This window comes from Strix aluco, chromosome 19, assembly GCF_031877795.1.
Source record: "Strix aluco isolate bStrAlu1 chromosome 19, bStrAlu1.hap1, whole genome shotgun sequence".
NCBI classification, from domain to species: Eukaryota; Metazoa; Chordata; class Aves; order Strigiformes; family Strigidae; genus Strix; species Strix aluco.
In genome coordinates, this window is record NC_133949.1 from 13,025,208 (window position 1) to 13,038,111 (window position 12,904).

The window sequence follows — 12,904 nt, forward strand, 5'->3', positions numbered from 1 at the left end:
AGTCCTTTCAAGGAAGCCAAGGACGAGCATACCTCTTCAATTCAGTGTGAGTATAACTTCGTATGTGTCACCTCTGCATCTCTTAGGATAGATTGAAGAAGAACCTCGTGAAGAAGAAAACAAAAGGACAGTCTTCCTTTAGAAAACCTCAGCCTAAGACTTGGGAGCTTTCTGAAAATGGTTGGAGAAAGAGGCAGGAAATAGCACTGATTCATATTTGATTTAATGTTGAGGTCTCAGATAAGCAGCCAGGACAAGGTGATTTTTTCGTCATCAGATTGAGAAATAAGAGCTAACAGATGAGTCATTCTCTTCTCAGAGAATGTAGTTGAACCGAAGCGTCAGAGTTTCATAAATGTAGAGAATAAATGATATCTAAATACAAACTTACTTTTCAGAGCTAGCATAAAAATTAAGTATAATTTTCCCGATAACTGCAAGTAGTTTTGGTGAGATCACTGCTGGCATGTCTTTCAGAAGAACTGCTGATTTCAGTTACATTTTTCAATTTTCCATTTGGGAAAGTAAAAGTACCATTTTATCAATTTGAAAATGAAAATCTTTCTCAAATGCATAATTAGTGCAATTTACTAGAATGTTATTAATCTTCCGTTCAAAGCTTTATAGAATTTTTAGTTGGATAAAAATTCTATTTTACCTTTTCATTCTGTTCTGGAACTGTAAGAGATCTTTTTTTTGGGCACAGCTGTGGTACTCAGTATCCTGAACCTCTTGCTTATGTTTTCAAATACTGCAATAAAATTGCTGTCAGCTTCATTGTAGCGTCTTGGAAAGACACACTAATAGGGAGCATCTCTCCTTTTTCCCCAGAGTTAATGTGGGTTGTGGCCCTGCAGAGGAGCGGGTGTTATTAACAGGATTACATGCGGTTGCAGATATTTACTGTGAAAACTGCAAAACCACACTGGGTTGGAAATATGTGAGTATCAGTATCATTTGTTTTTCCTGTGGACATCTTTGCTCCAGCCCATTCTGAAGGTGTATGTATGGTAACGTGGTCTTGTGGAAAAACCATTAACTTGGGAACCAGAAATGTGGGTTCTGGCCTGTAGCCACGTCTTTTTTCTTTCCTGAGTTTCCATTTTCCCTCCTGTCTTGTATTTGTTGCATCCACTCAGAGCAGGAGCTCTTTGTGGCTAATGTATATTTTACTAAGAACGTACACTGACAGCCTGGTTTTGGTGGGTGTCCCTTAGTGGTACTTAACGTAAATGAGGATAACTTCAGCCAGTCTTGTGGTTCATATTGTCTTTTTTCCCCAGACAGTATCTGAATAATAATATGATCCATATATTGTTAATCCTGTGTCCTTCCCACTGGAAATGCTACTGAACATGAGTTTATCTGTTTGCTGTCTCTTGCTCTTCATAAATTCAATTACCTTCAAATAAAGGCATATCCTACATCCTAATTTCTGCTTCAGGAGTCACGCAGTGTACTTGTTTGTCAAAACATTTTGACCAGTGTCTAAACAAAACATGTATCTGTGGCCTCTGGACAGAAATATTCTTTAATAAATCAGTTGAAAGGCTATAAAAAGTAAAGCATCAAAAATTGATGCAGTAGAAATTCGTGCAGAAACACAGCATGGATCTCACAAATGGGGAAGGACACTAAGTACATAAATTGAGTTTATTGTAAAACAAAATACAAAATTTCATAAACATAGCAGAAAGCCCAGGCCTCTCCAGCAATCGTGTTAGCATTCTTTCAGACGCGTTACGTGTGTGCAAACAGCACACCTGAGCAGAGCTGAGCGGCTTTTGAGGATGCAGTCTCAATAACGGGAGCCCCTCCTGGTTAGGGATCCCATAGATTTCTTGGCTTCTTCCACCCTGCAGTGCTGAAGCGCTGCGTGTCTCTGTAGCTGCAAGCACACATCTGTGTAGAGTGGGTCCTTCTCATCCCTTGGTGTCCGTTTGCTCCATTTCCACATGAAGTTTGCCATAACCTGCCTCGTTCCCGATGGTAGTGCTTTTACAGCATGTTTCGTCAGCGGATCCCACCATTCTTAACAAACATTAATAAATTCTCAGATCACCCTAGAGAGAGGAGGTGGATTTTATCACCGATGATTCCTAGAACATAGTTCAAGGAGGAGTTGCCGCTGACCTACAGAAAACTGCATGTTTACATGATGCTGATTGTTTTTTTCCAGCCTGTAAAGACAGATAGAAACAGGATTTAAGATTCTTCCAACGTAATTTTTCTGAAAGCCAACAGGAGGACCTGCAGTTTGACTGTTTTACTCTGTAGACAAGGCTAAAACTTGCGCCAGCGTTCCCAGATCTGATCTGTAACTGTGGCTTTACCTTCAAATATCATCTTGATCTCATTCTTTCTCCTTTTTTTTTAGGAACACGCTTTTGAAAGCAGCCAGAAGTATAAAGAAGGCAAATACATCATTGAACTAGCTCACATGATCAAGGATAATGGCTGGGATTGAATGGAAAGAGCCCAGCCCTACCAGCGTGTAAGAGAATGCCATCCAACCGAACATTATATCCAAGAGTGAGAGAGTGACTGAACGCTTGGTTCCATGCATTTAGAGGCTCTGCAATTTGGGAGCATCTTCACACCCTTCTCCATCTTTATTGGTGACTGGCCTCTAAATTTCTGTCTCTCTGTCTCTTTGCTTTGTATCTGTTTGTGAGTTGACCCTGGCTGCTTCTCTCTCTGTTCTGGCGTTGGCTAAGAGAATGCACCGAATGCCCGACAGCCATTCCATGTTGACAAATGTTTAAGTACAAACTGAAGTTGGCTCTGTGGTGGCATTTTATCAGAAGGTCTCGGTGCGGGAGGAAGACCCAAGTTTTGGGCAGGAGAAGGTGATAGGGGGTGGGGAGTGGGCCCGAAGGGAAGTCATCAGAAGTTGAAACTGTACTTCTCCTTTAAGTCCTGGTTAACCAAGGCTTGAAACTATCTACTTGTCTAAATGGACAGAAAAATACCTCACGGCTGCGTTCTCTCCGAATCGTAAAACCGCTGCTCCATCGGTAGAGCTTCAGTCTAAGCCGGCTGAGCACAAGTCATAACCAGTTCCCCCCACAAGCTAATTGCAAATCTGTGTTTTGTTTGCTGTTTATGAACTCGTTGTTTGGGGGGGTGGAGGACCTGAAGGCTGGAGAGATTCCCTGCCTCTCCTTTTTCTCACTGTTTCAGGGTAGGGAGGCCAAACGTCCCAACAGAGCACAGCTGTGGGGAGCATCCTCACAGCTGGAGAAACCAAATCCTGATTCTTGAGCCCTTCAGAGAGGAGGAGAAGACCACTTACGGCACAAGGGGGCTGGAGCCGCATCTTAGAAGATATGATGGGGAAAAAAAAGCACGTGCTAGGCAAGGAAGAGGCAATTACGTAGAGGAGGATGGGGACAAACTTAGTAACGCAGGGTACCCCTTGATTTCCTGGCCTCCACTGAGCATCCTTGGGGGTCTTTTACCAATCCTTCACAAGTGCGAGTAGGAAAATGCTGTTACAGAATCTTTTTCTTAAATCCCAGGCCCCAGCCATCAGCTCTGCTCTTGGAGCCTGGCAGAGAAATGGTGCGAGAGTGGGGAGAGGAGGGAGCAGAGGAGCCTGGAGGTTGTGGCAGTATTGCACAGGTGGATATTTCAAGCCATGAGGTATCCTCCCCAAAACCTTCTCCCCCTTTTCCCACTCCCAGAAGCCTGTTGCAGGCACAGGGAGGATGGGAAAGAAAAAAGAAACTAAACATCTTCCCCCTACCCCTGAAATTGTCTATGCCTTGGAGTTTAAAGGGGAGGGGTGGATGTGGGCATCATAACTGCAAGGGACAAGTCCTTCCCATTTTAATTTTTCATTTTAATTAGTGTGGACCTTCCCGAGGTGGTTGGTGGGGAAGGGGCATTGTGTATGAGAGGGGAGCTGAGTTAGACATACATGACAATGTGAAGTTTGCTCTGCAACAGTCCAGCCAGTATCTGGTGCATAACTCAAGACTATTTAACTGAATTAGTTTTATCTCTCTGAGTGAATTTTCTTTTTGTTTGTGGAATTCTTTCAAGTAGGTTAATCCACTGGGGGAAATCTTTCTTAATCCAGAAGGAAAGAGTATTGTGTAGGGGTTTGTAACTCCTTATGAAACCGAAGCTTTGGAGCTGTAATCTGTTGTTGCTTGCCCTCACCCCCAAGAGTCTCTCGGTTGGCGGTGGGGATCAGGACGGAGGGCTGGTGGTGAGAAGGTAATTTGCTGTTAAACGAAGGGGATGTGAGCAGAGACGCTACTTACGGATCAGGGTGGAACTTCTGTGTTGGGTCCTTGTGCTGAAACCCAGACCTGATGGCCCGTCTAAGCAAAGGCTGTTTTTTCTCTTGAACCACTATTCTCTACAGCCTTGGAGAGGGAAGTGAGATGGAGGTTGGCCGTGGCTCCTGCAGTGGATGGAGTTGGCTCGGTTTGTGGCTGGCCTGTTAGGAGGTGGCCTCTGCCTTCCCCCGTTCTGCTGTGGCTGTGTAACAGTTGCTTCAGCTTTCATTTCTGATTGTCTCTGCTTCCATCATCCACATTCCCTTCAGTGATAAAAAACTAGTAGAAATCAAAAATTACTGCAGTACCCACTATCTTGTTGACTGTGGCACTGACCTGGTCCCATTTTCCTGTCCTTTGGTTGGTGATCCATGACGATTTATTGGGTTTTGACTAGTGGGAAGTAATTTATGTTCTTTGAAGAGCCCTTCAGTCTCCCCAGATAGGTAGCCTTTAAAAGGGTCTGGTTGGAGCTGGGAGAAGTAAGGGATAACCCCAAATCATTAATAGGAGGTTGAGAAAGAGAGTGCACAGGGGCTCATGGTTTTATGTTGGGTTTTAGAGTGATTGCCTATAAAAAAGCAGTATAAAAAGTAGGCCTGTCTGAAGGCTGCTCTGAGAAATAACAACAGCTACTACAGAGAGCTACCAGATGTAAATGTTTTTAATCCATATATTTGGGACAAGAAAGGACGATGATCCATCAGATCGGGCTGTTTTTAACTGTTCATGGGGGTTACGCTTTTAATGGCAGCCAGTCTAAGCTTGAATACGGCCAGATCTTAATCTGGTTTTAATTGGTTTTGTCCCATCAGTATCCACAGATTTACACTTGCTGAGAATCTGGCCTCAAGCCCTGATATGAAAAAAATATGTGTGCCTGTGAGTGTCCCCAACACCCAGAAAAGTATCTATAGAGTGACTTTAATACACTGTACAGGGAGATAAGGAAAAATGTGCTTGTGAAGCTCGTTGGTGTTTGTTCTCTGCTGTGTGCCCATTAAATATGAAGTACTTCTTAGTCCGCTGCTAACTCATCTGTGACTTGCTGTATTAAGAGACATGACAGTAGTGGGAGCTGGTGACCAGACAGGATGATCAGATCTGTATGCTGGTGGCTACCACAATCACTGCAGGCTAAATCGATGACTTGTAGAGTGATATATTCAGAGCATAACCAAAGAACCTCGTTATCTGCATCCCTCTGGCCGTGCGAGTTGACTGTAGCCCGTTGGTTACCGGTTGGGGTGAGCAAGGTGGGGCCGTTGTTTCTGAGCTGGAGGTGTGGCCCGTGGAAGCAGTGGGCAGGCAGTGCCTGGACGCAGAGCGCTGAGTGCCCGTGGTGCTGCTTTCCGTGGGTAACATCCTTGAGAAAACACGAACAGCAGTGAGTTTTGCTTTTTTGTTTTTTTTAATGTGGCAGCCTCGTCTCCGGCAAGCTACGCGCACCCTTGAGTTTACATCACCCCCGTCTACCCCAAAGCTCAGACTTGAGTAAGTTTTAAATTGTTTTGCTCTGGTGGGTAATCTGGTGTGAAATCCTGATCCCTGTAATAAATATTCAGATGATAATATATACAAAGCAGAAAAAAAACATTATCTTGTGAAATATACTTTTGTAAATAATATTTAATTTTTTTAAAAAGATAATATATTTGGTGCTGTTTTCTCAGAGCCCCTCCCTGAGAGCACTTTCTTGTTGTTTATAAATGATGCTGTTTCCTTCCGTATTTGTTGGAAAATATGTTTAAAGGGAAACAAAAATCATAATATACGTTGTCCTCTTAAGTCGATCCATTTTTCCTCTGGATGTGGCAGGAGAGGGGAGTCACTCCCGCTTCCCCCCAGCAGAATTGCTCTCCGGTGCGGGTGGGGGCCAGGTTATGGTCAGCAGCCCGCGGTCCGGGCAGGTCCTGGTGTGTGTGGGACGGGAGGTGGCTCCAGGCACACGGGGAGCACTCCGGTGTCTGGGGTTCCGTGCTGAAGCACCTTCCCCTCGGTGCTGGAGGTCCCGTCCGGCAGCCTGAGCCCTGTGTCAGCTCGTGCTCCCGCGGTGAGTCCCACGAAAGCCAGTGGGGCTCCGTCTGGGCACGACATTCCGGAGGAGATCTGGTTTGTAGGATCTGGGCCTGAAATTTTCTTTTGCACCAGTATTGGCTGGAGTGAAGTAGATATCGAGACTTAGAAAACAGGATTGAATATGAGCTGCAACCTCTGAATCGCTGTTTCCAGTTGCCTGGGGGCAGCAGGGATGGAGGATGGAGATTTCTAACTAGTCATTGTTTTTAAACTAGAACATAAGTCTTTGGACATGGATCCTGGTTTTCTTTTTGAGGTTTTTTTTGTTGTTTGTTTTGTTGGGTTTTTTTTAAACCAGGCTGCTACATAACAAATTAGAGTAAAAGTTTACCTCTCTGGCAGTAAAGTTGTGGGGTTTTTTTGTTTTCCTTTCTGTCTTTAACCTCGCCCCTTCTCCCCCTTCTTTGTTTTTAATTCATTGGGTCTCTTGTTTATCCCAAAGTGGACCAACAGCACAAACCACTGGACTGTGTTTTGCTGAGCAAGGAGCTGTTTTCAGTGAGGAATAACTGTTGCACGCTCTTTAATTCTCTGTTTTTGGTGCACACGATTTAAAAATACACAGATTAAAAAAACCCTACGAATGAAATCTGTTGTTCTTGTGATGATCAAGTGAGAATTCTCTCTGTATGCATTTTTCTAACTGGTATGTGAGAGTATGTTAATCATGCATTTCACTGCACTTCCTTGTTTTGGGAGGAGCATCATGTTTCCGTGTGAACCAGTGCTTGGATGAAGAGATGACACCCAGACACCCGCCTGGGTGAACAGATTGGCGAGAACCAGAGCTCAGCTCAGTGGGAAGGAGCTCTTCTCACCAGGTGAGAGGCCTCAGAAATTAAGTGCTCAGAAACAATTACGTTAGACATAGATTTTGCAGAATCCTGTTTAAAAAGAATAAGCAGAGGAGGGGAAACAAAATCATCTTGAATTCAGAAAAAAAAAAAATCAACGTATTTAAATGCAAGCAGAATGGCATTGTGTAAGGTACAACCACAAATAAGCTATTCTCATAGTTACGAACTGTATGTATCCTTTGTTTTGTTTTTCATAAGGAAATGGGAATGCTTTCCCCACTGACAAAACTAAAGGACAATATTTCCAATACCAGCCTGTCTATTGATGCTCTTGTGTTTACAAATTGTGTATACTTTTATTTCTTTGATCTTATTTTAATTTTATTTTTTGGCGTATTCTTTCAGGTCATTTGCTTCAGTAATAAATGCAATTGTTTGTTTTCAAATAATTGGTTTTCACCTTTTCATGTATTTGTACATTGTATATAGTTCTTCAGTATTAGAGGGAGGCGTATTGTTTGTCATATTTACAATATGTGTTGGTGCTCATTTGAGAAAATAAAATTTTCAAGTACTAAAACTGCCGGTCCGTGTTCTGTTTTAATCTCCTTCGTGCAAACCGAAGGCAGCAAAATTTGGTTGTTCAATAAATGTCATATTTAGCTTGAAAATAGTCAAATTCTCCTCTTTCCCGTTACCTGCCAGTGCGGAGCAGTCACCTGATGTGCACTTGAATCACTTCAGCACTTAAGAGACCGTCGTCACGAGCAGGGATCCCATCGGGCGGAGCAGAAAGATGATCCGTAGCCCCTGAAGTCTGGGATTTAGTACAAGAGGAAACCACAAATGCACCAGGAGACGGTGCTGGCGCCTGGCACCATCCTACCACAACCGAGTGCTTTTCCCTAAACCAGACCAGAGGGAACCACATGATTTGCTCCATGAGGAATTACACAATTTTAAGGTATTTTTCAAGCAGCAACAATAACAAGAAACCCATGAAATAAAATCCCCTGATTCTCATTAAATCATTTCCCATGGCTGAGGGGTTTTGTCAGCACCGTTACGTAGCAGTGCCTACAACGGTAGAATGGGTCCAAAAATTCCCAATGGCCAGAAAATCACCCATGGGGTTTGGAAGTTTTGCTTGTTGGTAGAATTCACGGTGTAGCTCCGTGTCTTGTAAAGTTGTATTGTGGTGACTGTAGGAGATACCTGTTGGTCACAGTTAAGCCAAAGCATCGGTAAAGCTGTCTGATGTGGGTATTTGCAAGTCAAATGTCTGTTTCAGAAGTTCAGCAAAGGAGATTTTCCTGGGTTAGATCCACACTAGTCCTGAAGCAAAGAAAATCCGTGCGTTGGAAGGAAAGAGGGCACGTAGGGAGAGGGTGATCCTTCAGTACTGAAATACAGAGCAATTCCTTTGCATAATGGAGGGAGCTTGTCCATCTCAGATACACGCTGTGACATTTTTATGAATCATTTTTGCTAGCTGCAGCTGCAGCCTGCCACTGCTCATCTCATCTGGCGCCGTTCACTTAAACGCCAGAATTGCTTCTCTGCTCCCAGGTGTGTGGGGTACAACATTTCCAATTCTCAGTGCATTCAGCTCGAAAATCTATTTGAAACTGCAGTTGGATTGAAAGCAGTGCTTTATTTGAGGTAGTTTTGGATGAGCTGATGCAATCCCTCTTCATCCCACTGGGACCTGTCCCTGTGCCCTGTGCCCAGCAGTTCACCGTGCCACCACACACCAGCCGAGCATCCTTAATTCCCCACATGTCCAAAAAAGCAATTTTGGAGAGGACCCGCTCGTGCCAGCTGCTAAATGCCCTGAACTCAAAGTGGAGCTCAGGCCGGAGCGAGAAAGCCTGAAAAGTGGGAGGCGAGGAGGAGCTGGGAGGTTCACGGGAGGTGTGTGAGGAGCCAAGGAACATGCGACTACGAACCGACGTCCCGTGTGTGCCCGTAGCGTGAGTGAACGGGTTCAGCCGATGGAACAGTCGATGCAATTAATTGCTTGCCCAATGGGCTCAAGGTAATTTGAGTTCTTGGTTTCGCCAAAACTTTAATTTGCCATCGCTGGCGCCGTGCCTGCATGTGACGTGCTGGGTGTGTGCTCCGGAGGCTGCCCTGGCATCCGTAAGAGACGGGAGGATGAGACACGCGCTGCCTCCGCCCTGCGCGGCAGGAAAGTCTCGGAGATGATGACATCTCCAAAAAATGCGAGGCCGGTCCTTCGGGCACGCTGTGGTGCCTGGAGATGAGCACGGTCTGGTGCAGGGCAGCTCCTCGCTGCTGTGCTGGGCTTGTTCCTACAAACCCCCAAAGCTGCTGTAGGTGAACGGCTGCTGCCAGGTCACTCAAAAAGCCCAAAGGTTTTAACCCCGTTTCCACCTCGTGTTGTCAAGACAAGCAATTACCCCATGGAAAGGGCAGCTCACCAAGCGCCGTGTCCCGTGGCCATGCATGTGTGTACAAGAGGAGGGATTTGGTTTCCACCATAGTCAGCTGTTTCCAAGGGGCAAGGACACGGGCAGCGGGTGCTTCCCGCCGCACCCCATGCCTCGGGGCGCAGCCAGTGACGGCGGGGTCGAAGCCCAGCGTGGCCGTCCTGGCCCCGGGCCACCCGCGCCTGCCGCTGCCGTAGCCCAGAACAGCTGGGCATGGAGGGACTGGGGCTCCGGCCCTTTTTATTGTCTCTAATTCTATTACATGATTTAGGGAGGAAAATAGAAATATTTCTGTCTTGTTTTCCCACCTTTCCCTTGAAACCTGCTGCTGGGGCGGGAGGGTGCGATCCGGGGTGGTGCGGGCAGCAGAAATCCCTGGCAGGATGGGGAGGGGAAGCGGTGGATGGGGCGGCTGCTGGCTGCTCCTCTCCGGTGGGAGCGTTTCTTATTTACCAGCCCAATTGTGTGTGTCGGCCGTGGCGCCTCGCCAGCTCGGACGTGAGCCCTATAGGGAAATTCCCCCCAAGAAAAAGTGTTGTGCTCAGTATTTCCCATCCCGAGCATCCAAATCTCAAGGGTCTCTCTCAGCAACGGCCCGGGAAGAGCCTCCAACCCTGCACCAGCCCTTTGTCTCTCACCGGGGTGCGTTAGATGTATTATTAAACTGCAATTAGAGCGCAGGCAAGCCAAAGCAATCTATTAATAGCCGAGTGCAGATAAGCTGACTCAGACAGCAGCAGACGTGGGCTCTGGTGAGCGGCGGCAGCTTCACTGCTGCAAACTTGGCCCACGGCTCCGCAGCAGGAGAGCGTGGTGGGGAGGGAGGGAGGGAGGGAGGGATGCTGGTGCATGAAACCCCCTCCTCAGTCCCCATGGAGGTGCCACCCCAAGAGGTGACGGTGCCGTGGGAGCCACGATGACCTTTACCTGCAGCCAGAGGATGGGCTAGAAAGAGCAACAGGGCCAAGCGTGGGGCAGCTCCCCGAGCTCGTCTCAGATCCTCCAGTGAGTTTTTTTCAAAAGATGATCATGAAGCTATAAATACAGTGGCACCGGTGGCCTTTAATCCTGGTTCAAGAGCAATTTGACACTCCTGCTTTGCTCTTCAGCCCTTCTCACAGGACACAGGAGCTGGGGAGGGATGCTGCCCGTTGCTCCTCCGTTGGTTCACCTGATCCCTTTTGTCCTCTCTCAGGTGAACCGCTCGGGGTTCAGCCCCACGGATGCCCCTGGGCTTCCCCCACACCACTTCTCCTGTGGGGACAACGGCTCCGACCTGAGCCGAGGGATTTTCTTGCTGACAGGGAGGATTTACAGTAGCACTTTCAGGCTGCCAAACACGCCGGGGTTATTTTTACCCAGTCCCAGCCTGGGGTATAAATAGGGTTGAGGCCGTTCTCCATCACTGGCTGAGAAACAGAGGCTGGGCACAAAGGAGATGTCACCCAGAAGGCAGTCACCCCGTGGGTGCCTGCCCTGGCCACAGAGAGGGGTCCCCAGGGTGGGACATGGCTGAAATAACAGAGCCCTGGTGCCACCCTCTCCACATGTCCCCCAAAAGCCACCAAGCCCCCAGCGAGCCCCACGTCTGGACAGGTTTCCTCAGCCTCTCAGCGCTGTTTTGGGGGGTTCTGGGGGTGTTGTGGGCACAAACCTTGTCCAGGCCATGCAGGCGGTGGCCACTTAATTTAATTATATATTAAATCACTCCAGGAGGGACATCCATCAGTTGGGTCACCCCAAGTCTGTAAGGAAGGATCATCCCCACGAGGGCAGGTGTCAGGGGGCTTGGGGAAATGCTGCTGTGAGGACAGGAGGGGCAGGGGTGACAGACATCACTGACTTGCCTTCTGTGAAAAAAACATGGAGATTTTCCACTCTGCCCTGTTATTTATGGCTCAGGATCAAGGGGCCAGCCCCCGGTGGGGGCTGCCCCGCACAGCGCCGCAGAGGACGTTTCTGCAGACATTTTGTTCCCCACATACGGAAACTTCTGATTAGGTGAAGTAAAATGCTGGGGAAAAATAAAATAAAATACTTTACCAGGGGTCCGACCTCGCCCTGTGGAAACATGCCCCTCGGTAAAGGGTTTCTGTGCAAGTTTTTGGACGCTTTACAGAAATAATAGAAGGCTATAGGAGTGCGCTTTTATATCGCTCTGCTTCCTTGTGAAACCCAGACTGGTGTTTTCTTTTCCACTTGGACAAGGATTTTCCCATAATTGTGCTATTTTTATGAAGGTTTCAGGACAGAAATCAAGGGCCTCTCCTAGCCGAGCCTTGGTGTCAGAGGAGCTCAAACACTGGAGGATTCAGCCTCTGACGCAGGTTTCCCGTCTCCGCCAAGTCGCTTTGCTAGCGGATGTCTTGCCCTGTTGAAACAGGGGTTTTACCTCCCAGGGATTTTTTTTTTTTTGAGTTTCCAGCCTAGAGGTGAAGTGGCCATGGTGCAGATGCTGCACAAACCAGAGTGCCCGGGGCAGACGCTGGAGCCTTCATGGTGTAAAGCAGGGGTGCAACCAAAACTCACCTCACAGGGCACAAAAATGAACTTGTCATCGAGTCAAGGGGCCTTTATCTCCCACATTGCAGCTCATCAACACCCTAATTGCCACTGATGAGATAAAGCCCCAGCACAGGGTAATGAAGCACCAACAGCTGGTGGTTGAGGTGTCACTGATGAGGTATCAGCTGTGCCCATCACAAGGGCCTCCCCTGACCCCCAGGTTCTGCTGGTTTCTGAAAAAAATGTGCTGAATTTTTGTTGGGAGGGAGCTTTATCGAGAGTGTTGGTGCTGCTGAAATCCTGGCTGGGCTTTGCTGCTCAAGCTTGTCTCCCTGCGATGGGCGTTGAGGCAGGTCAGTGGGAAGGAGCCAGGTAGGAGCAGGTTTTATAGGGGAGGAAATGAACTGGCTGAAGGGATGAGTCTCTGTTGTCTTTAATTTGAGGTCGGATTTCATTCTGAATGCAGTATTTGAGCTGTTTATTGAGCTGCTGTGGCTCTGTGCTTCTGGTTATCGGGGCTGGAGGAGGTTGTCACCATGGCTGTGATGGGGGAGTGTTAATGTGGATCCTGTTTGCAGGCTTGTGAAAGTGAATTTAATCTTTTAAACACTGATGCCTGCTGGGGACAAGCTCCCACGAGCTGGGAGCTGCCAGCAGCCGGACGGCTCCGCTGCTGGCGCCCTGAGCCATTAGCAAGGCAGTAATAATGTCTTTTATTTAATCATAGTCACGTCATACACAGCGTTTCTGGATGTGACTGGTTGCACGTCCCTTCCCAACC

At 47.3% G+C, this 12,904-nt stretch overlaps 1 protein-coding gene across 8 annotated transcripts in view; it reads left to right on the forward strand.

Annotated features, from left to right (window-relative positions):
- Positions 1-7,745, forward strand: part of YPEL2 (yippee like 2) — a 39,491-nt gene extending 31,746 nt beyond the window's left edge. For 5 of the 8 annotated variants that reach the window (XM_074845365.1, XM_074845367.1, XM_074845366.1 and 2 more), the window contains 3 exons: positions 3-46; positions 832-940; positions 2,378-7,745. In XM_074845365.1, coding sequence (XP_074701466.1) covers positions 3-46; positions 832-940; positions 2,378-2,467 — 243 coding nt within the window. In that variant the 3' untranslated portion in view covers positions 2,468-7,745. The remainder of the gene's footprint in view (positions 1-2; positions 47-831; positions 941-2,377) is intronic. The other 3 variants (XR_012625757.1, XR_012625756.1, XR_012625758.1) reach the window with 3 other exon arrangements.
- The last annotated feature ends 5,159 nt before the right edge of the window (positions 7,746-12,904 follow it).